The 21,759-nt window shown below is 39.2% G+C and overlaps 10 protein-coding genes across 14 annotated transcripts; 3 read left to right on the top strand and 7 right to left on the bottom strand.

Annotated features, from left to right (window-relative positions):
* Positions 1-409: 409 nt before the first annotated feature.
* Positions 410-1,883, top strand: LOC111604248 (zinc finger protein 430). Of its 3 annotated transcripts, XM_023322234.2 has the most exons (5): positions 410-609; positions 669-1,047; positions 1,105-1,477; positions 1,542-1,613; positions 1,675-1,883. In XM_023322234.2, the coding sequence occupies exons 1-5, from the start codon at positions 493-495 to the stop codon at positions 1,814-1,816; spliced, it is 1,083 nt and encodes a 360-aa protein (XP_023178002.2). In that variant the 5' UTR covers positions 410-492; the 3' UTR covers positions 1,817-1,883. The 3 variants fall into 3 exon arrangements, with proteins under 3 accessions (XP_023178002.2, XP_023178003.2, XP_023178001.2); XM_023322235.2 differs by having other exon boundaries at positions 669-1,477; positions 1,542-1,597; positions 1,675-1,803; XM_023322233.2 differs by having other exon boundaries at positions 411-609; positions 669-1,477; positions 1,675-1,882.
* On the bottom strand, positions 1,856-4,235 carry LOC111604247 (zinc finger protein 184). The gene is made up of 5 exons (XM_023322232.2): positions 3,934-4,235; positions 3,428-3,882; positions 2,583-3,364; positions 2,125-2,508; positions 1,856-2,065 (listed from the first exon to the last, which is right to left on the bottom strand). Exons 1-5 carry the CDS (start codon positions 4,157-4,159, stop codon positions 1,942-1,944), a joined length of 1,971 nt encoding a protein of 656 aa, XP_023178000.2. The 5' UTR covers positions 4,160-4,235; the 3' UTR covers positions 1,856-1,941.
* Positions 4,236-4,564: 329 nt separating this feature from the next.
* LOC115482741 (zinc finger protein 562-like) lies at positions 4,565-5,987 on the bottom strand. The gene is made up of 4 exons (XM_023322173.2): positions 5,847-5,987; positions 5,034-5,788; positions 4,864-4,977; positions 4,565-4,805 (listed from the first exon to the last, which is right to left on the bottom strand). The coding sequence occupies exons 1-4, from the start codon at positions 5,967-5,969 to the stop codon at positions 4,631-4,633; spliced, it is 1,167 nt and encodes a 388-aa protein (XP_023177941.2). The 5' UTR covers positions 5,970-5,987; the 3' UTR covers positions 4,565-4,630.
* A 127-nt stretch (positions 5,988-6,114) lies between these two features.
* On the bottom strand, positions 6,115-7,775 carry LOC111604209 (transcription factor Ouib-like). The gene is made up of 4 exons (XM_030224929.1): positions 7,599-7,775; positions 6,557-7,506; positions 6,378-6,491; positions 6,115-6,319 (listed from the first exon to the last, which is right to left on the bottom strand). The coding sequence occupies exons 1-4, from the start codon at positions 7,713-7,715 to the stop codon at positions 6,136-6,138; spliced, it is 1,365 nt and encodes a 454-aa protein (XP_030080789.1). The 5' UTR covers positions 7,716-7,775; the 3' UTR covers positions 6,115-6,135.
* A 239-nt stretch (positions 7,776-8,014) lies between these two features.
* LOC111604211 (zinc finger protein 62 homolog) lies at positions 8,015-9,622 on the bottom strand. Its single transcript, XM_023322174.2, has 4 exons — positions 9,419-9,622; positions 8,519-9,357; positions 8,343-8,459; positions 8,015-8,288 (listed from the first exon to the last, which is right to left on the bottom strand). Exons 1-4 carry the CDS (start codon positions 9,533-9,535, stop codon positions 8,099-8,101), a joined length of 1,263 nt encoding a protein of 420 aa, XP_023177942.2. The 5' UTR covers positions 9,536-9,622; the 3' UTR covers positions 8,015-8,098.
* Positions 9,623-9,902: 280 nt separating this feature from the next.
* On the top strand, positions 9,903-11,191 carry LOC111604212 (transcription factor Ouib). Of its 2 annotated transcripts, XM_023322176.2 has the most exons (5): positions 9,903-9,978; positions 10,065-10,136; positions 10,200-10,780; positions 10,836-10,946; positions 11,000-11,191. In XM_023322176.2, the coding sequence occupies exons 1-5, from the start codon at positions 9,925-9,927 to the stop codon at positions 11,091-11,093; spliced, it is 912 nt and encodes a 303-aa protein (XP_023177944.1). In that variant the 5' UTR covers positions 9,903-9,924; the 3' UTR covers positions 11,094-11,191. The 2 variants fall into 2 exon arrangements, with proteins under 2 accessions (XP_023177944.1, XP_023177943.1); XM_023322175.2 differs by having other exon boundaries at positions 9,910-10,136; positions 11,000-11,190.
* A 256-nt stretch (positions 11,192-11,447) lies between these two features.
* LOC111604208 (zinc finger protein 771) lies at positions 11,448-13,717 on the top strand. Of its 2 annotated transcripts, XM_023322169.2 has the most exons (8): positions 11,448-11,676; positions 11,737-11,926; positions 11,982-12,177; positions 12,241-12,381; positions 12,442-12,872; positions 12,932-13,336; positions 13,392-13,508; positions 13,576-13,717. In XM_023322169.2, the coding sequence occupies exons 1-8, from the start codon at positions 11,493-11,495 to the stop codon at positions 13,697-13,699; spliced, it is 1,788 nt and encodes a 595-aa protein (XP_023177937.2). In that variant the 5' UTR covers positions 11,448-11,492; the 3' UTR covers positions 13,700-13,717. The 2 variants fall into 2 exon arrangements, with proteins under 2 accessions (XP_023177937.2, XP_023177938.2); XM_023322170.2 differs by lacking the exon at positions 11,448-11,676 and having other exon boundaries at positions 11,909-11,926; positions 11,986-12,177.
* A 275-nt stretch (positions 13,718-13,992) lies between these two features.
* Positions 13,993-16,895, bottom strand: LOC111604236 (cystathionine beta-synthase). Its single transcript, XM_023322213.2, has 4 exons — positions 16,673-16,895; positions 15,804-16,029; positions 14,483-15,524; positions 13,993-14,423 (listed from the first exon to the last, which is right to left on the bottom strand). Exons 2-4 carry the CDS (start codon positions 16,024-16,026, stop codon positions 14,126-14,128), a joined length of 1,563 nt encoding a protein of 520 aa, XP_023177981.2. The 5' UTR covers positions 16,027-16,029; positions 16,673-16,895; the 3' UTR covers positions 13,993-14,125.
* An 812-nt stretch (positions 16,896-17,707) lies between these two features.
* On the bottom strand, positions 17,708-19,184 carry LOC111604237 (lipase 3). The gene is made up of 3 exons (XM_023322215.2): positions 19,014-19,184; positions 18,238-18,957; positions 17,708-18,185 (listed from the first exon to the last, which is right to left on the bottom strand). The coding sequence occupies exons 1-3, from the start codon at positions 19,173-19,175 to the stop codon at positions 17,793-17,795; spliced, it is 1,275 nt and encodes a 424-aa protein (XP_023177983.2). The 5' UTR covers positions 19,176-19,184; the 3' UTR covers positions 17,708-17,792.
* Positions 19,185-19,367: 183 nt separating this feature from the next.
* Positions 19,368-21,413, bottom strand: LOC111604245 (laccase-4). The gene is made up of 2 exons (XM_023322230.2): positions 19,677-21,413; positions 19,368-19,610 (listed from the first exon to the last, which is right to left on the bottom strand). The coding sequence occupies exons 1-2, from the start codon at positions 21,411-21,413 to the stop codon at positions 19,368-19,370; spliced, it is 1,980 nt and encodes a 659-aa protein (XP_023177998.1).
* Positions 21,414-21,759: the final 346 nt, after the last annotated feature.

The following is a 21,759-nucleotide window of genomic DNA, read 5'->3' as shown; positions in this document are numbered from 1 at the left end:
AGTTTATATTTTTATTGGAGTTAGTTAATTTTTAGCAATTTGCCTTCCGTGAACAACGTTATTTTTGTTGCACCTTACAACTTGGCTAATATTTAATACTAATATTTATTTATGTTATAAAAAAACACTTAATTCGTTACTATTTCGAAATCAGAATTATTAACATGAATTTGATAAATTACTGCAAACATAGAGTAATCTTTCGAAAGTCTAAAGTGCCAACCCAAAATGAAATATATATAAAAAAAAAATTAAAACAAACAAAACTAAAAAATGCATAATGCTGGTTTTTAAACAAACGTTTAAAGTCGATGAGAACAGTGTATACTTATTGATTTTTCACAATTTTTAACAGTATATTTTTGACATTTTCATATGTATTTTTTAGTATATTTCATTAGAAAGCATTTTAGCTCTTTTGTGAATTGGTCGCTTTGTCAACATCTCTACGTTCTACAAATTAAACAAATATTTTTTTTGAGTTTTATTAAAATGGAAGATTTCTGCCGAACTTGTGGCAAAACGGTGAATGAAGAAAGTTGTGTTAACTTATTTTCAACCATGGGTCGTCGCCTTTTACACTGCGTGCGCAACATAACAAATTGTTGGGTACTGATTCAATGGTTCAAATAAAATTCCAAATGAAATTCTAACTTTGCTTCTTTTAGATGGAAAATGTTACCGGTTTTCCTATTTATATATGCGAGGACTGTCAGATTTTGGTAAAGAAGGTAAATACCTTTCGTAAACGCTGCACAAAAATAGAAGCTTTTCTAGCAAAACGGAAATCCAAATTAAGCTCAAACAATGATATTTTGCCTGTAAAATCAGACCAAGTTAAGATTGCCGATCCGCTTCGAATTGAAGCGGTAGATGTTGCTGTTGATATTAAATTGGAATCAAAGACTGCACATCACATACAAACCGAAGATTGTATTCATAATGACCTGCGCGAGGACAACGAAGAAACTAACGAGTGTTATTATGGAGATCAACCAGATTCAGATGGCTACGCTGATATATCCTTTGATGAGGAACTACGGAGTGGTGAGTCTCCAAACTCTCCAACTGCCCAGCCTGAAACTCAGTTGAAAACTTCAGTAGACATTGATCCAAATACAAAAGCGAAAAAAAATACCCGCAAGTACACCATGCGTGTGGGTAAGAGAACTATGTACATTAAATTAACAAATGAGAAACAGCCAAAGCGTATTGTGGACCGAGAGCGACAATGGGCCTCAGCGCGTCCCTGCATTTGTGAGCACTGTGGCCGCCAATTCAAGGATGGCAGCAATCTTAATGTGCATTTGTTGCGGCACACCGGCACTAAGAACTACGAGTGCCAGGAATGCAACGAAAGGTGCTACACATTGCACCTGTTGCGACGCCATCAGCTGAAGCATACTGAGGGTCCGTACGCTTGCACCTTCTGTGGACTACAATACAGTACCAACAGCTCGCGGGTGCGACACGAACGGTGAGTAAATTTAAACTTAAGGAAGACGGAAAATATTACATTTCAAATCCCTCTTGATATACAGTGAAGCTTGCAAGAAGGGTCGAGCTCCACAATCAAAAACGGAGCTAATTAAACGAGGTGAACGCACATTTCAGTAAGCTTATTGTGTTTAAAACTTATTATTTGTTAATTCACATTTTCCTTGTTTTCCAAAGCTGTGACGTCTGTGATCTTTGGTTCCTGCGTGCCGGAAATTTAACTCAGCACATAAATTCAACAAATCATATTGCTAACGCGCGGATTAAAAGTAAAAAATCACAATCAAAGCTAAAGAAATCGCTAAATGCTACATCATGAAATCAGATGTTTTGTCACTTTGAGACATGTTTGTAATAAAAAATAATAGGAAAATAATGCTGTGTATTTTCGAAATCTTAATGCAAATTGTAGTCCATTATTCCCATTAGTTCCGTTATGCTGGCTTAATTTGAATCTTCGATCACTTCAACCTTTGCTAGCTTTTGTAGATTTTCTTTATGCATCTTGCTAAATTGATGCGAACACAAATTGAACTTGTATCGAAAGAAGGCGTTGCAAACATCACATCTAAAAAAAATTCAATACATTAAATAATTAAACGTTAAGTTAATAGTGAATTGCCAAACCTATAGGGTCGTTCGCCAGTGTGAATACGTTCATGTTCCTTCAGCTTGCTGCGCACATAGAACCCCTTAAGACAAATATCGCACTCGAAGGGACGTTTACTATCATGCTTCATTTCGTGCTTCTTTTTCGATTGAGGATCTGCAAAGCTCATGTCGCAGAGTTTGCATTTAAATGGCGTGACTCCCAAGTGAATATTGGTATGCCAATTAAGTGCATATTTTGTTGCGTAGCTCTTATTGCAATATGAACAAAAATGGCGGACATTTTCCTTTTGTCCCAGTCCATCCTCCTGTTGATGGTCCTGCTGCTCATTTTTAAGCTCGATTCTTTTATTCAATCTATTCAAGTTTCGGTGAATGCGTGGAGATGCTCCGTGAACTTTTCTGCAAAAACCATTTGTATATTAAAGATGTACAATGTCGATTCGTTTCATTGATTGTATCAATTTTTCACCTACTTTTCGTGCAGATACCGCGTATTGGAAGAACCAAATGCTTTCCTACAGAAATTGCATTCAAATGGCAATTCGCCTCTGTGCCGTACTCGTATATGAATGTTTCGCATATAGGCATCGTAGAATTTTTTAGGGCATTCGGGACAAGGATAGTTCTTTGTGCGCGTATGCCTTAGCATATGGATCGTTAAATTACATCTCACCCGAAATGAGGCGCCGCACTGATCGCACACATGATTCAAGGGCATGGCTCTGATTTGCTCACGACGTATTCGATTTCTTTCCTCTTTTGTGCGTTTCGGTCTTTTCGGTTTAGGATCCCGAGGTTTCCGTTTGCGTTTTCTTACCACTTTTGTCCTGGTTATTGTTACCTTCCTTTGTCGTGGACGTGCTATTCTATCCTTACCCCTGTATTCATTAAGAAGATCTTCATAAATCTGAGCTCCCAATGCAATACTATTTGAGTCTGCAGCCGATGTATATACTGGCTGAATAATTTGCTGTGCTGTTTCCAGAGGCAAAGGCATAGGTTCAACGACAGTTGTTTGACCATTTTGATCTTCTGCCGGAAATATGGTAACATAATCTTTAACACTATTCTCGCTAATCTGCACTATCTCTGAATCATTAGCATTCCAAGCGTCTGTGTCGTTCTCCTTAATAATCGTATCTCCTGCAAGTTCTACCTCCGTTCGAATACATGTTTCTCGAAAATTAATGGCTGTGCGCAGATTATGGACGCAGGTTGAACACATGAACGGCGAGACTCCTTCGCTACATTGGATCTGCAATGCAATTGTTTGTATACCAAAACCAAACGAAATATTTTCGATTTAACAAAGACTAACCCAGATACCGGTTATGACTTCAATGTGAAATAACATGACAGCGTTTTGTTCATCACAAAGGTCTTTAGCATTTTCATCAACAACAAATGTCTCATAGCAGGTGCGACACTTAATCTGCTCAATAACTTTTTCATTTCTGCTCAACTCAAGCTCAGCCTGCTCCTCAGCCAAGGGATCGCTTTCACTGGGTGTCGGTGTACATGGAGTGAAAGCATTGCCTGTAGCATTAACGAAGTCGGGTACCGAGACAATGCCTGTGTTTCTGATAAAGTCTGGCGCTATAACAATTGCTCCGCTGGCTTCGGCTGCTTCACGCGCTGCCGCTTCCTCTAGTAGCTCTGCGACCAGCTTTTTGTTTTTACGCCTTTCAGATCGCTCTCGTTCAACTGCACTCACGTCGTTTTTGTTTATGCATGGCACGGCGCCCGGTCTCAGCGTTCTTTTGCTGCATAGGCCTAAAATTTGAAATTAAAGTTAATGTGAAAAGATTAACCAGTTTCACTAACCCATTTGAAACTGCAATGCTCCTTGAATATCCTCCTCTTTAAAATGCTCATTACAAATGACGCTCTTGAGTGGTGCCTTTAGTTTTTCTTTGTTGTATCTGCGACAAAATGAAAGCCATTTTTTTAAGACGTCCGGGTTTTTGGGAAAGCTGAAGAAACTTAATTGTTGCGAGTGTTTTTGTCTTGATCTGAACTTGTTTGCACAGTTTTGCACTGCACACTTCATTTTTGTACAATTTATGTCTATTTGTGACGTCGCATTGCAGACCTAGTGCCAGGGTTGGCAAAACACTTACTAGCCCTGCAGAGAGCAATCGATATGCGATGGATTTAATATTTTCTTTTTATCGCTGATGGCCAATTGGCGGGAATCCACATTTATTGTTCATAATTTTTAGAGTGACATTTTATATGAAACGTTGAGTGACGGTGGAACGTAAGCATAATTTTCGATTAAAGTACACTTTACATTTATCACAAGTGTAAGATTTATATTTGTTCGATTTAATAATAATTATAAAATGGGTATTAATATACACAAGAACGGTTGTTTTCCTGTGGGCAGAATAGATAATGTACAATCAAATAAATACATATACATACGTAATTTACTATAATTATCTACTGTAGCCTGGAAATACAAAATATATATACATATGCATTTTTGAAATAAACAATAACCAGCACTGAAATTTCTTTAAACATCGAAATCTTTATTAATTAAATCTGTTTTACTTTCTCCATCTGAGAGCGCATATATTACATCATGGGATTTATCCATTGCTGCACTAGCTCTAGTTTGATGTTGTTTTGAACGACAGTGAATTTTTAAATTTGTTTTTCTAGGAAATCCCACATTGCATATATTGCAACTGAAAGAAAATGCCATTATCTAGCCGCACCAGTTATTGGAAAAATAAGCTTACATACCGGTATGGTCTTTCACCCGTGTGAAGAAACTCATGTTTATTTAAGCATGATTTTGTCAGATACGTTTTTCCGCAAAGTCTGCATGCATACGTTGATTTCCTTACGTGCCTTACGCTGTAAATGTAATAAAGGTGGTTAAAGTAATAGTTAATCAAATATGTTAACTATACCGTTCATGCCGACAACGTGTGGTACTTGTAAAGAAGCGCTGGTCACAATATTTGCATGCATATGGCATCTCTCCTTGATGTCTTACGCGTATATGTAAATTTAAGAGATGTCGTGTAAAGTACTTTGTGCCACATTCTTGACATTCAAAGTTCTTCACCCCTGTATGTCGCAAAATATGCACTTTAAGATTGCTGGCGTCTTTAAAACATTTTCCGCATTGATCGCAAACATAGGTCTTATTAACTCCCCGCTGCCTGACATTACGTTTTACTTGGTTTCTAGATCTATCAGACGTGGCGCTATCAGAATCTTCTGGTGGCGACTGCAGAGCTTCGTCCATCGCCATACAATCGCTTTTACTGACTGTCGATACTTTAGGCTGTCTCGAAGTAATCATACTCTTATCTTTTTCTGAGCATGTTCGGGCTAATATAATAACACGCCCATGATGTGCTGAATCGTTTATTGATGTGGTGTTGGTGCTTGATTGTTGTTTTGGTGAGTGCGCTCTTACAATACGAGTTTGCAGAGATGTTTGGATTTTACGCTGTGGTTGTTTCCTGATATTAATCGCTTTAGATGCAACAGTTTCTTTTCCTGTACATAAGGGATCTTGCGGTGATGTATCTCTGTGTATCCCGTCACGAAGAACTTCTTGTGTTTTTATACATAGCTCCCGAAATGCTATTGATTGGTTTACCTCCAAGTAACAGGAGGAGCAAATATTCTTAGGCATATGTTCATCGTCATTTAACTAAAACAAAGCTAATAGATTTATTACACACGTACCCATATGTTTATTTTCAAAGTACCCTGATTCCTGTCAGTGTATCGATCTTATCTAACAAATCTTCATTTTCTTGTTGAAAGAGGTTTTTGGCATTGGAATTGTTAATCTGTTCGCCACAGGTTCTGCATAAAAGTAACTTTGACATTTTTACAAATTAGTTGATCTTTCCAATAGATGGAAAAATGTTTTTATTAATTGTTCTACCAAAAAAAGTGTGAATAGCATAAGTACAGCTGATTATTGCGTTGTGATGCGAATGTCAAAGATGTGGCGCAATTTTTAATGTCATGCTCTACCCGATAACCAACTTTTTATACATCAAGTTGAACTATTATTGAGTCTGGAAACACTATTGTATTATCTGAAATTGTTATTTCTTTAATGCCATCAGTTTGACTATTCATTGCTTCACTAGCCTTCTTCTGATGCTGTTTTGTACGGCAATGTATTCTTAAGCCTGGTTTTCGGGGAAACGCCACATTACACAAGTCGCAACTAGAAGATTAAATAAAATAATATAATATCAAGTAACTTTTTATTCATGGTGGCATACCGATATGGTCGCAAGCCAGTATGTAGAAATTCGTGTTTATTTAAGCATGATTTAGTATTATATTTTTTCCCGCAAATCTTGCATTCATATGACCAGCTTCTTATGTGTCGCACTCTGTAAAGGAAAACATTTAATTAAACATTCATAAGTAATTTCTATCCTATAATTTGGGTCCTCACTGTTCATGTCGTTGACGTGTGCTTGCGGAATAGAAGCGCTGATCACAAAATTTGCACAAATAGGGCATCTCGCCTTGGTGTTTTACGCGAATATGTAATTTTAATAGGTATTTCGAGTAGTGCTTAATGCCACATTCGGCACATTCAAAATTTTTTTCGCCCTTATGACGCAATATGTGAAGATCCAAGTTTTTAGGACTCGAAGATTGATGGCCGCAGAGGTCACAGATGAAGACTTTCGGATTCGCAGGTGGCTTTGCATTATTGACTTTATTTTTCCTAGACTGTCTTTTGGCTACCATACTGTCCTTATCCTGTGCTGATTGAGGTTCAAATTCAGAAGATATAACAGGCGAACTAGGTGTAAACGGCACTTTGTCAAGCGCTGCTTCCTGAAACATTTTAGTTTCTTCAAAGTCACTAACTTCATTGATCTTGTTCTTTGAAGTACAAGAGCTCTTTTCACATTTGCTTGGACTGCTAAGTTGCGAATTCTTTGAACTTTGCACTTCATTGGCATCCTGATCCTTTGGATTAGGTTGTGGTATGGCTGGCATTGTTTTACGTGAATTGTGATCATGGGAATTTGTTTTCTTTATATTTATAAATTTCGCTCTTCTTGTATTAGTTTTTTGTGTACGAACGCGCAAAATTCGCCTTTGTGGGCATTCTTGACTCAAGATATCTGTATCTGGCGTATTTAAAATGAGATTATCTAATTGGACTGTTGTTGCCGCAAACTGCAATTTATTTGATTCATTGATGCTTTCATGTCTTGATTCTATTCCTGTCTGTGATGTATTTAGCGGGTCTCCCGTCTTTGGCTTTGGTCTTGCAGCTTGTAAAAAATATTCTGTTTTCAAGCAACGCTCTCGAAAAGCTAGTGAATGGTACAGGTCCAAATGACAACAGGTACAAATGTACTTTGGCATATGCTGGTCATCATTTAACTATAATAAAATATACACATGTTGAGCTTCATCTGCGTACGCACGTATGTATGTACATATATATCTCTAATGAACTTGAGAATAGTTTTTACCCGTATTCCAGTAAGAGTTTCAATGTTATTGAGTATCTCATTGTCGTCTTGGTCGAAAATATTTTTGGCATTGGGATTTAAAATCATTACGGCACATGTTCTGCATTGAGTCGTCATTTTACCAATTTTTAGCTAACTGCAATGTTTTCTGCGCAAAATGATAATAGCGTTATAAGAAACGCAGGGGTGTTATTCTATTTTAGTATTTTTTTGGTATGCAGACAAGTAAAATTCTAAAGAAAAATATCGATAACACAATGAGCTTTTGAAGTTTATATTCGTTTATTTTAAATAGTTGTGGGCAGTTTTTAATTTATTTTATTGTTTTCGTTTTACTTTATTGCCATAATTCATTTTACTGGAAACATTAACTAATTTGTATTACTATGGTGAATAAACCACGTTGGAAATATTTACTTTTGTTAGTTTTTAATTTACAAAATTACAATTGAATTGCAAATACAAGCAACGAAATCATTGAACAAAGATTTTTAACTCATTTATTCGTCGAGTTCTTCAATCATAGAATCGGGAAGGTCAAAGTCTATATCTTCGTCGCTGATCTCTGTCATTTCATCGTCTTGGAAATCACTTCTCATAATCTGTGTCATCCGTCTTAGATGAAACTTTGTAAGATAATGATTTTTTAAATAAGTGGGTCCTTTAAAAGTCTTTTTGCATGTTTCACATCTAAAATATACAAAGTGTATTAAGCGTGGAAGACAGACTATCAAGAATACATACCGATGAATTGTTTCTCCCTTGACATGTGCTTGCTTATGCTTTTCCAAACTAATTTTACTTATGAAAGTTCTGTTACAAATGTCACATTCGAAAGGTAACTCGTTTGCATGAAATTTTCTGAGATTTACAAATACAAATAGATTAAATGCTTATAATTTACCAAATAATGGACTCACCGTTCATGGCGGCAGCGACTGGGACTGTTGCGGAAGGCCATACCGCAATATTTGCATACAAATGGCTTTTCACCCTTGTGATGCACACGTACATGAAGCATTAAAAGCGGACGGGTAAAAAACTTACTACAGCATTCCTCACACTCAAACTTTTTTACTCCAGAATGTCGCAGTGCATGATCTTTCATGTTGCTCAAATCGCGGAAAGACCACCCACAATGTTCACACACATATTTCTTCTCTAGCGGCATAACTTTCGGCTTTCTTTTCTTAACCTTTTTTGCCTTATCATGACGAGATACTGGCAAATATTTTTGTTCTCCACCTAATCTGAATCTTTTTTTCGGGCTAGGGGCAATGGATGCCGTTGGCCTAACCACCGCATGCGTTAAATCATCAGAAAGATGTGCCGTTCCAGTAGATTGTGTTCCACTTTTTAGCGGGCTTTTCTTCATTAATAAGGCGGGGCGATTTACTATTTGGCGACCATTATTTGGATCTCGACAACGCAAAAGTCGTACTCGAGGCGAAACTTGCGGGCTCAGTGAACGTCGTATATCATCGTTCTTGGGATTGGATCCTGTATGCGACACTTCTCTATCTTTTGGATCATCCATAAGTTCCTTTTTGAATTTGATAGCACCTTTTACACGGTTATCCAATGGATCAATATGCTGAAAGGCAACTGGAACGTTTCTTTTATTGGTAATGCCATCTTGCTTTACATTTATTAACTGCTTGTTCGCATCTAAGCAGCGCTCTCGAAAAGCAATTGCATGGTTTAAGTCCAAATAACAACAGGAACATATATGGGTAGGCATATGAGGATCATAAGACAACTAAAAATAAAACGCTTTGAAAATTATAAGCACGCCAACACAGCATCATAAGCCGGCTTACTTTTATCCCAGTAATTGCGTGGATGTTGTAGCGAATATCTTCATTTTCTTGTTTGAAAAGGTCTCTGGGATTCAAGTGATAAATTGGTTCTGCACAAGTTCTACATGTTATTGACATTTCGCTTCTCTTTTTTCCCTTGGTTTGTTTACAAAATGTAAAATTAAAATACTACCAGTGTGCACACTTGAATGGCACAAAAATTACCTAAAAATGCCAAGGAAATACCAATTATTTTATCCAGTAAAAACTTGGAAATGTGATATTAATATATATACTAAAAGTCCATTATATATTTACTATATATTGATTATAGTATTCACATAAGTATATTAATTATATTCTGTTCTGTTGTAATTTCTATTTTATATATAACTTTAAGTCTCTTTAATTTAAAAATAAATAAGGTAATTAAATATAACGCAATTTTAAATCGTTATTTGAAATATTGTGAATGGGTTGTGTGTACCTAAATGTTACAGAACAGCTGTGAATAAAGTCCCAGATTTATGATTTCTAATTTCTCATTTGCGCGGAAATTAAAAATACTCATATTTGATGAAGTGAGTATACTTTTTATATTTAAGAGAACATAATGACCGATTTGCGTACATTGTGCCTTACTTGTGGCATAACAATTAATGCGAAGCATGATACTAAGCTATTTGAGGAACTGAATTATCATTTAGTAATTTTAATCGAAGATATTACCGACTTGTGGGTAAGTAAATTGTTTTATTTTCCTCTGTTTTTGAAAGATTAGTTTTACAAGAACAAATTACAGATTAAAAATGACAATACCATGCCGGAATATATTTGCATTGGCTGTAAATCGATGTTGGAACAAATTTTTAAGTTCCGAACTATTTGCCTGGATACGCATAAGAAACTAATAGGGATGAAAAGGAAGACCATAAATAGCAGCACTCTTCTGGAGAGCCCAGAAGTTAATATCGTTTTAGATTTTAACACAATAGATGCTATAACCGAAAGCAGTGATAGCTGTGATGATCAAGTAAATATAAATCTTTGTAGTGATACCCAGAGTTACAGAATTGAAACAGTCGCCGTACCGCAAAAAAGGAAACCTCGCGCTAAGGTAAAAAGGATATATGAATCCAAACAAGCCAAGACTTGGATTTGCGAACAGTGTGGTGGAGTATTTAGTTGCTCCACGTATTTAAAGCTACATATGTTGCGTCACACAGGGACTAAGGAATTTGAGTGTGACATTTGTAAGAGAAGGTACTATACCAGGAACGAGATGGAGCGCCATAAAATTTTACATTCGAATGCTAGACCGTACGCTTGTCGTTTCTGTGATAAAACATTTCGAGGCACGAGTAGTAAGACAGTTCATGAAAGGTGTGTTTAATACAATATTTAATATTACATACATTTATAAATTGTATAATCTTAGAACTCATACAAACGAACGGCCATTTGGGTGCCAATATTGTGATAAAGCTTTTAGATCCACCTCGGTACGGAAAATGCACGAACGTGTGCATGTGAATAACAGAAACTATCAGTAAGAAACATAAAATATTTAAGTCTATATAAATTCATAAACTTCTTTTACAGTTGTGAGCCGTGTGACCAATGGTTTTTACGACCTTCACATTTGTTATTACATCAACGAACCAAACTCCACAAAAGTAAAACTTCGAGCGACTAGTTTATTTGCATACATATGTATATATTTTTTTAATAGCATATATAATAAACATATACAAAAAGTTGGGAATAGAACGAACTAAACATGACTCAATGTGATTGTCAATAACAATAAACAGCTGATCTAATTTTGTGTGAATGGCGCATTTGTTTTCAGTGAGTTTTATTTTGAAAGAGCGTACGCTGATCTGAAAGAAATATTAAAATAAACATCTTAAAATGTTGACAATAATTATTTCTTTAATTTAATAGCATTTTTACCAGCCTATAGAGTCAAAGCATTACAAAGTTTTTAATGTTTCAGTTATTTGATACTGTTAAGCACACGTATACCTTAGCCAGCTTATCGATGAAAAGGCGGATTATTTTAATTATATTCTTTGGAAACTCAATTTAAAACATGCTCTCAACTCGTGGAACTAGTCGTAAAAAATGCCTGCGCTTCAAAAAGGATGATAAAGCACTGCTTATAGCTGCAGTTAGGGTTAGACGTCTACTCTGGGATATGAAGGACAGGGAGCACAATGATCTTATAAGCATTAAAGCGGCTTGGAAATCCGTGGCTACTGAACTGGACAGAGACCGTAAGCTCTTAACATTTAAATATTTAAATTTATGACATGATTCAATTGCATCTTAAATAGCACAAGAATGCAAGGTTGCTTGGCGCTCACTACGCCAGAGTTATCGTTATCATTGCAAAACCGCGCACACCCGTATAAAGCTAGATGGTGATGATTATACAGGCGAAGCTGATCCATTAGAAATGCCAGACATTCAGTGGGAGTTCGCTGAGGATATGTCGTTCCTGCAAGATTTGTCAAAGAACAGAGAGTAAGTATTTGGTTTGTTGAATTCCCAAAAAATTATTGTCTGTTAAATATGTCAGCCAGGCCTTAGACTCAGTCCAAATGGACGAAACTTCTGCGAACACTGTTTTGGAAGAATATATTGATACGGAATACTTGGATACCGCTTACGACATTAACAATTGCGAAGATGATATCGAAGTTGAAGACACTACCGCTAGCGTTGATGATGAGGCTCCTGTAAATTCTCCGAATGATACTGAGGAACTCGTATATGTATGTTATTCTGTTTTATTTACCTTTTGCCTTTAGTTCATAAAAATGTTATTTCGCTTACAGAAGAGAAATCAATATGGTCCAATTCAAGATGTATTGTGTAGAACATGCGCGCAACCAATTGACTCTCGGACCTCTCAGAACTTATTTAAACCAGAAAATCATAAGCTTTTGTGCCAAATTAAAGCCTTAACGGAATTAAGCGTAAGTAAGACTAATTAGAGGATATAACTCTTATCAAATTTGTTTTGTTATTATATTTAGTTAAAGCAAGATGAAGACTTATCAGATTTTATCTGCCAAAACTGTCAACATAATCTTAGCATAGCTACAGAATTTCGCCGAGTTTGCATTGAGTCACAGAAACAAGCCCTGATCAAAGTACAAGTAAAAGAGGAATCAGAAGTAATAGCATATCCTGAGTCAAATATGGCAGGCAGCCCTATTACTACGGAGATAGCTGTAGAAGAGGAATTACTGGATGATATTGATATTTCAGAAGGTGAAAATTACTACGAAGAAGTTGACGTACAGCCATTACCACCAGCAGCTTTGCCAACTCCATCGAAAATGAAATTTAAAAGCGAGAAAAAAAACCATAAGAGCCAGTGTCATCAGTGTGGATTAACATTTAGCAGTCAGGACTTACTAAAAATGCACATGCATCAGAGTCATGATATGCAGCTTCATACTAGGTTTGAATTAATGTATAATATAAGTAAATAAGATATATTTGACTAATATATCATTTTAGATTTGTGTGCAAACATTGTGGACACGATTTCAAATACTCTGCACCCCTTGTTGAGCACCTGAAGAGCATCGGGGTTTCTTTTGGATACAAATGCGAGGAGTGTGGTCAAAAGTTTCATAGTAGGCATTTTCTTAAGAAGCATAAGAGGCGAGTTCATGGGCAGGCCGACGAACATATTTGTCACATGTGCGGTAAAAACTTTACCACTGGATTTAATCTACGAAACCATATAGTTCGTCATTCAGGCACCCGTCCTCATAAATGCAAATTATGCAGTGCCGCCTTTTCTACGACAGCCGAGCTAAACAATCACCAGCGGACCCATGACAATGTGCGTCCATATCCATGTCGCTATGCTTGCGGCAAATCATTTCGCCACTGCAGCAACCGCAGCACACACGAGAGGTAAGCAAAGTAAAATAAGGTAGAAGTTGATATTAATTAGAAATTTTTTTCGCAGAGTACATATGGCTGGCAGTTTACGTCCTTTCCAGTGCGACTATTGCGATAAAACGTTTGTGACCAAAGGCGATTGCAGGGCACACCAAGTGGTTCATACTATGAGTCGGGATTTTAGGTAGTCGCACTAATAGAGATCTCTAATGTGTCAACCTATAATATTTATGATTTTATTTGTCTTTCAGCTGTGACATTTGTGAGCAAAGTTTTAAGTTGCAGAAGCATTATTTGCAGCACTTGACCACCAAGTCACATAAAAAAGTCGAGGAGCACATCAAAACGTTGAAGAATAAGGAATCAGTGGCTTAAATATCATTCATAAATCAATTACAGATATATTGAAATTTTTAATTTTCTTTACTGATTGCTAGAAAAATATTCATATTATCATTTTTGAAATCTAATTAGCTAAAATCTAATACTAATGAATAGTAAAAAGATGATATTTTGCTTGAAATCGTTTATGATCAGGTCTAAACTAATTGTTAACAATTTAACCTGTCTGTATGTTATGGCTGGATTTAATAGTCAACCCCATTAACCAAAATACCTTTAAGAACTAGTTAAGAAGAAATTACAAGAAGAAATTATTTTTATATGGAGAATAAATCGAAATGTTGTAAAATTCATTTTTAATAGCTAAAATATCAGATATATAAATGCACGCAATTGTTGGATTTTAAGATAATTAAGTCACATATAATTGAGAAAGACGTTTCCATTTTTGTCTCTTCTCTAATGATCACCAATTCCATTGCCATTTTGCTTGGTGTTATTGCCGGATACAATAAACGAGGTGACATCTAGTTTAGTGGCCAGCGCTAGGACCACGTCCTTAGCCTCTGCATTCGCTTTCACAATCAAGACACTGGGATCAACTTCCAGCACTCGTGCCAGCTTGCCTAATATGTCAGTCTCAGTCAGGCGAATGATTCGCTTGTTAAGGGCCTTAATCGCAGGATCGTCCAGCTGACGATTCATGCTGACAATCTGGCTCAAAAGTGTTTCCTGTGTCACAACACCCAAAACGCTTCTGTAGAGAGAATTTAGGATTAAGCAACATCAACTTAGCTATTTATACTATTAGCATACCCATCATTCTTGTCGACCATGGGCAGCTGATCCACCCGATGCTTCTTCATCAGCGCTATGGCGCTAGCAAATGTTTCATCAGACTTTAGGAGAGCCACTGGAGTGGGCAGCTCGAGCTCAGCTACGGGCACATTCCACCACCAGTGACGATGTTCATTAACTGGCTGCTTGAAGCCGCGGGCCTCCATCCAATTGTCGGACACGAACTTGGTCATATAATTACGAATGCCGTCGGGCAGGATAACTACACAGCGCTGGCCTGGCTTAAGGGTGCGTGCATGATCCAGTGCAGCGTGCATTGCGCCACCGCTAGAGCCGCCACAGAGCAGACCCTCTTCAGCATTCAGACGACGACTCATGGGGAAGCAGTCCGAATCGTAGATCTTCGTCCACACATCGACGACCGTCTGGTCGAAGACAGTGGGCGGAAAGTCATAGCCAATGCCCTCGACCTCATAGAACTGAACATCAGTTTTGTTTAGCTCTTGTGGACGGGCCAGCACAGATCCAAATGGATCGACGCCGACTACGCGACAATTGGGTACTTGCTCCTTGATTTTGCGACCAATACCGGTAATAGTGCCCGCTGTGCCAGCTGCGATTACAACCATATCCACTTTATTATCCAGCTGCCACAGTATTTCAGAGGCAGTGCCGTCATAATGCGCCAAAGGATTGCCCGCATTGCGATACTGATCCAGCACAATGGAGTTGGGTGTCTTACGCTGCAGCTCCTGGGCCACATAAATAAGTCCCTCCGGCGAATCGTAAGCCGCCTCCGTGGGCGTGCGAATAATCTTGGCGCCTAGGGCACGCAGCGCATACACCTTCTCATTGGACATCTTCTCGGGCATGACAATGATGCACTTGTAGCCGCGTACTGCGCAGGCCATAGCCAGCCCAATGCCCGTATTACCAGACGTCGGCTCTATGATAGTATAGCCCGGCTTCAAGAGTCCTTTCTCCTCCGCATCCTGAACCATACGATAGCCAATACGATCCTTGACCGAACCACCCGGATTCAAGAACTCGCACTTGGCATCTAAATAGGAAATATAAATAATATAACATGCCTCGGCCAATAAGTAATACTAATTATACTATAACTATGAAGCATTACAAAGCACTTTATTTCAATATATAAGAAAAATAATATTCAATTTATAAACAAGAGATAGTGAAAGTTAATCAGCTCCAGTCATGAAACTTGTGACTCGTGCAAAACAATTTGAAAACATGAATCTTTTGCGTAGACTATTAAGGAAAGCTAACCAAAGGCAAGTTGACTTTCTTTCAGCTAAGAATTTGATTGTATACTCACACATCTCGCACTGAATACCCTCCTTGGCTGGTATGCTATTGAGCTTGACCAGGGGCGTGCAGCCAATCACTGTTAAAATGTCCGGGGAAATCTTCTGTTCGTGAGCAAAGCCACGTTGCGTATGCGGCGTCTGCTCCTTGGTGCCCAGGTGCCAAGTGCATTTCGAGGGTTTGCCGGGATCTATGAAATTGGCTGGACGTTCGTAGGTCTTGTTCGCTGACATCTTCTGTGGATTTGTTAAACGTGCGTGAGTAAATAGTTCGTGCTGATCCGCTGCCCGTTGGTAATGAAATGAGTCGTTCAATGTGTTGTTCGCCTCACATCTGGCATCTGGATTGCCTGGGGTCAGTCAGGCGCTGAACCCAGTTTGTATTATCAGCATTTAATATTTTAGTTTAATTTGAAATTATATTTGGGCTTAGGCATACAGCAAATCGCGTTCTGATGTTATTTTCGCAATTGTTACCAAGTCATCGTAAGTTCTAAGTCACATATTCAAGCAATTTAAGTTATTTACCAGATCTGAATGATTTTGCACTTTTCATAATTAACGAACGAGATCTAATTCTCTTGCCTCATCTATTTTCATCGGGACTACTTTTTCTTTTGTAACAGGTTTTTCTGCATGCCAAGTTAACCGGTAAGGAAATGCAGGTACACATAATGCACTCCAAGTGCATTGAACTTTAAAGGCCGGAAAATTTCTCTGACCAGCCATGCACACCTAGTTTTGCCCACTTTTATTTGTTATCTTTAAAAGTCTAACATGCGTATTTATATATATATAGATATACATATATATATGTATATGTGTGTGTGTTGATCAATATATTTATAAAGTTCTCTTATCACTCACTTATCACGCTTACCTGTGTATATACGTTAGCTGCTCCGAGTATATCTAGTTGATATTCAATTAATACAAATTTGTATGGTTTCACAGAGCAGTTAAAGATCTATGTAGATCGGCCAATAACTAATTGTTATATGTGTTATATGAAAATGGATACACGTGAAATATATAGCGCCCCGTTGTAGTTGCTCTCCATAGATCCGTGTCTATTCTGTCGAACATATGTGGGAGTGCGCTATTATATATGTACACACACACATACACGCACACATGCCCACATTCACACACGTGCGTGTAGCCACGCTAAGTTCAGCAGTGCTGCACAATATCAGTTAAGTGTTGGTAAATGCTAAACTCTATAAAAGGAGTTTTTTGTGCTTTTCAAATATGAAATGAAGGAAACTAAATTTATTTATTTACCTGATGTCGACACTGCTTCATATATAATTTATATTAAATTATATACATTTTTTATGTTGTGTTTATTTGTTTATTTTGGTTATTTGGCTTATTATTTTTATACAAGTCATGCTGTAGTAACAGCCAAACTCGTGTTTAGAGACGTTTTTTTTTTTCAAATTGCAAAAGCTTTTGACTTTTGCATTTATATAAAATGTATATAAAATCTTTTAAATGCCAAATCTTTTCAGTTAAATTAGGAGAAATTGTATTTAATAATAATGTTAACTGGAAAGCTGAGCTAACTGGCAAAGTTAAGAGCATTTATTTATAAATTTAATTTTGTTATGCCAAAATACGTATGCTCTCAAAGGTCAAGGTAAATGTTCTCAACCAGGCAAAAGATTAAAATTAGTTCATTTTATGTTTTTTGAGCTCATGTATAATAAGAAAAATAAAAATAAAGAAGTGATAAGCGCTACTACAGATCCAACTAAGTCAATAGATTATGACCAAGCCTACTTATTATTATTTGCTCGAAGACCTCTGTGCGTCACATACTTATCAGATTTATAACACCTTATCACACTGCATTGTGCGGGTCAATAAATACACTTTTATGTACCCACCTCCAGCATTAGCCAGTACATAAAATAATAAAAATTTTATGGTGTTTGCTTTTGAAAATAAAAACGTTTGATTAGTGATTAAATGTTTTATCGTAAGGCGCTTATATATCAATTCTGTAAAGCGTCTTCAAATTCGTTCATAATTTGAATTATGGGATCATTGATGTATTTGCGCACCTCCCAGTTAGTCGCAAAGTCGCCATGATTCCACAAGGGATCTTCCATATGATGCATCACTTTGTTGGGCAGAGCTTCAGCCAATCGTCGAACATCTTCTACTGCGGCCATTTCATCGTTATCCGCGTACCACAGATGCGTCTCACAGTTAATTAGATTGGTTGGGTAATCAGGAGGCACTTCCGCATTATATGCAATCAAATTCTTCTTAGCGCCAAAGTCGTAGAGCCTGAAGTGTCCCGACTGCTGTTCCTGTAGATAGTGCAAGAACTGATTGGTGGAAACACCTGCGGGAGTGGTTACAGCATTGATCGCAGTGGCAGTCTACGGAAAAAAGTTATTCAATATTGAATCTCTAGATCGACTTGAGGCTAACCGAATTGGCGCGTCCTTTGTTGCTGATGTTATGCAGCTGCTTGCAGTAATTGAGAAACCTCGAGTCCGGTCCGCAAGTGTTGTAAAGGAAGGCCAGTAAAAAGTCATTGTAGGGCAGAAACTCTTGTGACTCCAACATTAGGGCATACACAGTCCGATGCCCCAGATAGGGTCCCGTCGCTTTTGCCAACAGACTGCCCATGTTGTTCATGTAGGCAACGGGAGCCAGCAACTGGGATGTCTTTATCTTTGCATTGTACTCAGGACGTGTGGACATGAGCGCTAGAAAAACGGTCGTTCCCTGGGAGTGTCCAACGTAATGAATGGCTTCTTGCCCCTGTCCGTTTGCCTTTAATGCATAGTCGATCATGGCCGCAATATCGAAGTAGCCAATTTCATGCCAGCTAAAGCGCCAGAAGTAGGGATGCTGCGTGGACAGCCACGTGTGATTCCGGGAGTAGGTATTGCCGCGTGCATTACCTATCCACACATCATAGCCGGCGTCAACTAGTTGAAAGGCCAAAGCATTATCCGGACCCATCGAGATCCAATTGTCGGAGCTGCCTGATATGCCATGCTGCATGAGCACAATGGGGCGATTGGTTTGCTGATTTTGCAGCTTATGTGAATAGGGTATGCGGAACAGTCCAATTATATAGCCATCCTCGGTGGGCACATGATGCAGTTCCGCCGGATATCCATGAGCCCTAATGCGATCATCCTGTGGAACTGTAACTGATAAGCTTTCTGCCTATTTATATATAGCTTTCTACTTGCTGTTTTAAGTCTGGGATTCAGCTTAAGGTGTCCCTCTGGATCATTGAAGAGCTGATAGAAATCGACACCATCTAAATTAAATGTGTCTGATCCAGGTGGTGCACAGTGAGCACCTGTACAAAGCCATAGCAACAGTAGAGCAACGATGAGGCGGTTCTTCATGTCGACACGGGACTGCCGATTCCTAATATAAGGCACGCCTAAATGAATGCCATAGCTGAACCTTTGAGTCTAATCTGCCGATAAGAGTTAATCGAAAGCCGTGTAATAAAACTCAAGTGGATAACAAAGTCATTGTTCTAAAAATACTTTAATACATTATAAGAGAAAACAATATGTATGTATATTTAAGATTCAACAGCCCACTCGAGCTGGAATGCGTTTTATTTGATGATCACCGCCGACCTTGAGCACCGCTGACATGCCCTGCACCGTATGTGCCTCGATGTGGCAGTGATAGCTCCAAAAGCCGGGATTATCAGAGATGAAGCGTAAAACCACGTAGCCCAGTCCGGGTACCTGCACAGTGTCCTTAGCCACAGCAGCATAGTCATCCGACAGACGAGGCAGACGTCCTCGACGATCCAGTTCGCGGATCTGTGAATGTATTAAAGCCATTAGAGATTCATTTTATTTAGTTGGTTAGGCCTTCTAAGCACTTACATTTCTCAAGTCGTTCAGGTTACCCAGCACTCCCTGCCCGACCAGACGGAAGGTGAAGCCATGTATGTGAATGGGATGCGTGGGCTCCATATGATTGGCCACAACCATTTCGATGGCCCGGTATGCAGGCAGGCGTATGACATGAACACCCTCGCATAGCTCCCGCGCGCAATTGCGTCCTTGTGCGGCCAGCGAGCTGCGATTGCTATAGTAAACGTCGTCCTTGTACAGATGTCGTCCTTGCAGCAACGAAATGCCCTGTGAATTGTAACTAATCTCATCGATCTGGAAGAGTAGTTCACCATTGGGTGCCTGTCGTGTGCTCAGACTGGAATAGTGTGTCAAAAACTTGGTATATCTGGGCCAAGGAACCGGCTCGACGGAGCGCAGCGACAGAGTGCCCACATCGTTGTCCTTGTTCAGCTGCCGCAACGCTGACAAAGAATCGTTCAACGGCTTGAAACGAAAGTCATTGATGAATAGCGGTGGCTCGTCCTGATCTCTGGCCTGACGACTTTCCAGTATACCACCCTGTGGTAGCTCACTGCGAGCGGCTCCCCGATAGCTGAGCACCGCGCCCTGGTAGAGCTTACGATCCTCACACTGCTCATAGCCGCGGACGCGTATCCAATAGTTCTTGGTATATTGATTCGCCTCCAATACAAAGTCGAAACGCTCCGCTGAGGTCAGAAAGAAGCCGTCAGCCAGCACGGGCTCAATGTCATTGCCATCGGTGCTGATGATCAGCAGCTTGTGCTGCTCAATGGAGAACTCGACGGGGCAATTGAAGATGCCGTTGAGCACAATGCGCATGCGATAGCGATACCCAGGCGTCACACGTAGCCGCTCATAGCGGTGCCTGGCATCCTGATCAGGTAGTTGGCTCAGATGATTGCGACCCTTGCCATTGATCAGTATATTGCGCACCTGCTGTATGTCGTAATCGTAGAATATATCCTGAACCATCAGGGCATGCTCCACCAGATCGTAGTCATAGAGGCGAGCATGGGGGTTAGTCTGATGTGGCTGGCGCACTATCAGATTGCCAGCCACACCAAAGCCTCGCTGCCAGCCCATGTGGCTGTGGTACCAGAGACTGCCACTGCGATCGACCTGAAACTCGTAGCGACACACTTGGCCCGGCTCCACCGGATACTGAGTGACGTAAGCCACTCCATCCATGTCGGGACTGCGACTCATATGGATGCCGTGCCAGTGCATAGTGGTGGGCTCATTCAGATAGTTCAGCACATCGATAATCACAGTGTCGTTCTCACACAGCTCTATAGCTGGGCCGGGCACCATCCGATTGACGGCCATGACGGGCGTGGCAACGCCATCTCCATAGATGCAGTTCTCGTCGGCACAGGTGCGCTCATCAAACTGGCAACGTTGGCATTCGGGACCCAAGCGACGATAGTTATGCACCACCAGCTGGTAGTAGCAGCTCTGGCTCTGGCCCTGCTGGCAAACGCGACGACAGGGATGACGCTCAAATCCACTGAAACTGGATATATCCACCTGACCGTAGTCATCCTTCAGCTGCAAGCTTGGCCTCGAATGACTTTGCTTATTAGTTTTATTGTTGCGCGACCAGGGAAACGTGGGCCAATCAATTTTTGCACTCGACTCCAGCTCCAGCTCCAGCTTCCCCTGAGCCTGTGTCAGCTCCACACAGCACCATATCAAACAGATTAGATGCCAACTAATATGGCTTTTACTTTTCGTAGCAATCATGACAAACCTCAACCTTCAACTGTGCCCAAAGGCCTAGTGCAACGCCCGAAGAAAGTTTGGAAATCCAAGCCAAGAAGATTTGGGCATGCGCAGCACGTGCAAATTTTAAAAGCTGAGCTGCATTTTATTTGCTTTTAATTGATTGAATACTAAGAACGCCCAAATTATTTGTGATCGATTCACAGATACTCTGTATGAAAGAGCTAAAAACTCGCTAACTAGAGTTTAAAATTCAAACTAATCAGGTTTGTTTAGTTAAAGTATATGTCGAAATGATTTCCATCCTTCGTTACTTCCTTTCTTATTTCCTTCCTTGCTGCCATCTTTCCTTCCTTCCTTTATTCCT

Source organism: Drosophila hydei, unplaced genomic scaffold (assembly GCF_003285905.1).
Source record: "Drosophila hydei strain 15085-1641.00,03,60 unplaced genomic scaffold, DhydRS2 tig00008121-arrow-pilon, whole genome shotgun sequence".
Lineage (NCBI taxonomy): Eukaryota > Metazoa > Arthropoda > Insecta > Diptera > Drosophilidae > Drosophila > Drosophila hydei.
The sequence above is the reverse complement of the archived record's forward strand: the minus strand, read 5'-3'. Positions and strand labels throughout refer to the sequence as shown.

Bases quoted from the DNA above. Each gene is read 5' to 3' on its own strand.
- LOC111604248 (XM_023322233.2), top strand. From the start codon at position 493: ATGGAAGATTTCTGCCGAACTTGTGGCAAAACGGTGAATGAAGAAAGT. The intron at 610-668 runs GTACTGATTCAA...TGCTTCTTTTAG, and splicing joins GCAACATAACAAATTGTTGG to ATGGAAAATGTTACCGGTTT. The intron at 1,614-1,674 runs GTAAGCTTATTG...TGTTTTCCAAAG, and splicing joins CGAGGTGAACGCACATTTCA to CTGTGACGTCTGTGATCTTT.
- LOC111604247 (XM_023322232.2), bottom strand. From the start codon at position 4,159: ATGAAGTGTGCAGTGCAAAACTGTGCAAACAAGTTCAGATCAAGACAA. The intron at 3,883-3,933 runs GTTAGTGAAACT...TTCAAATTTTAG, and splicing joins AGCATTGCAGTTTCAAATGG to GCCTATGCAGCAAAAGAACG. The intron at 3,365-3,427 runs GTTAGTCTTTGT...ATTGCATTGCAG, and splicing joins AAGTCATAACCGGTATCTGG to ATCCAATGTAGCGAAGGAGT.
- LOC115482741 (XM_023322173.2), bottom strand. From the start codon at position 5,969: ATGTCAAAGTTACTTTTATGCAGAACCTGTGGCGAACAGATTAACAAT. The intron at 5,789-5,846 runs GTACTTTGAAAA...GCTTTGTTTTAG, and splicing joins ATACACTGACAGGAATCAGG to TTAAATGACGATGAACATAT. The intron at 4,978-5,033 runs GTATAGTTAACA...TTACATTTACAG, and splicing joins ACACGTTGTCGGCATGAACG to CGTAAGGCACGTAAGGAAAT.
- LOC111604209 (XM_030224929.1), bottom strand. From the start codon at position 7,715: ATGACGACTCAATGCAGAACATGTGCCGTAATGATTTTAAATCCCAAT. The intron at 7,507-7,598 runs GTAAAAACTATT...ATTTTATTATAG, and splicing joins AAACTCTTACTGGAATACGG to TTAAATGATGACCAGCATAT. The intron at 6,320-6,377 runs GTATGCCACCAT...TTAATCTTCTAG, and splicing joins ACTGGCTTGCGACCATATCG to TTGCGACTTGTGTAATGTGG.
- LOC111604211 (XM_023322174.2), bottom strand. From the start codon at position 9,535: ATGTCAATAACATGTAGAACTTGTGCAGAACCAATTTATCACTTGAAT. The intron at 9,358-9,418 runs GTAAGCCGGCTT...TTTTATTTTTAG, and splicing joins ACGCAATTACTGGGATAAAA to TTGTCTTATGATCCTCATAT. The intron at 8,289-8,342 runs GTATGTATTCTT...TGTATATTTTAG, and splicing joins AAGGGAGAAACAATTCATCG to ATGTGAAACATGCAAAAAGA.
- LOC111604212 (XM_023322176.2), top strand. From the start codon at position 9,925: ATGATTTCTAATTTCTCATTTGCGCGGAAATTAAAAATACTCATATTT. The intron at 10,781-10,835 runs GTGTGTTTAATA...GTATAATCTTAG, and splicing joins AGTAAGACAGTTCATGAAAG to AACTCATACAAACGAACGGC. The intron at 10,947-10,999 runs GTAAGAAACATA...CTTCTTTTACAG, and splicing joins GTGAATAACAGAAACTATCA to TTGTGAGCCGTGTGACCAAT.
- LOC111604208 (XM_023322169.2), top strand. From the start codon at position 11,493: ATGCTCTCAACTCGTGGAACTAGTCGTAAAAAATGCCTGCGCTTCAAA. The intron at 12,178-12,240 runs GTATGTTATTCT...TTTCGCTTACAG, and splicing joins ATACTGAGGAACTCGTATAT to AAGAGAAATCAATATGGTCC. The intron at 13,509-13,575 runs GTAGTCGCACTA...TTTGTCTTTCAG, and splicing joins ACTATGAGTCGGGATTTTAG to CTGTGACATTTGTGAGCAAA.
- LOC111604236 (XM_023322213.2), bottom strand. From the start codon at position 16,026: ATGTCAGCGAACAAGACCTACGAACGTCCAGCCAATTTCATAGATCCC. The intron at 15,525-15,803 runs GTGAGTATACAA...TTTCCTATTTAG, and splicing joins GGGTATTCAGTGCGAGATGT to ATGCCAAGTGCGAGTTCTTG. The intron at 14,424-14,482 runs GTATGCTAATAG...TTCTCTCTACAG, and splicing joins ATGGTCGACAAGAATGATGG to AAGCGTTTTGGGTGTTGTGA.
- LOC111604237 (XM_023322215.2), bottom strand. From the start codon at position 19,175: ATGAAGAACCGCCTCATCGTTGCTCTACTGTTGCTATGGCTTTGTACA. The intron at 18,958-19,013 runs GCAAGTAGAAAG...ACAGTTCCACAG, and splicing joins TGAATCCCAGACTTAAAACA to GATGATCGCATTAGGGCTCA. The intron at 18,186-18,237 runs GTTAGCCTCAAG...TTTTTTCCGTAG, and splicing joins ACAAAGGACGCGCCAATTCG to ACTGCCACTGCGATCAATGC.
- LOC111604245 (XM_023322230.2), bottom strand. From the start codon at position 21,413: ATGATTGCTACGAAAAGTAAAAGCCATATTAGTTGGCATCTAATCTGT. The intron at 19,611-19,676 runs GTAAGTGCTTAG...ATACATTCACAG, and splicing joins ACCTGAACGACTTGAGAAAT to ATCCGCGAACTGGATCGTCG.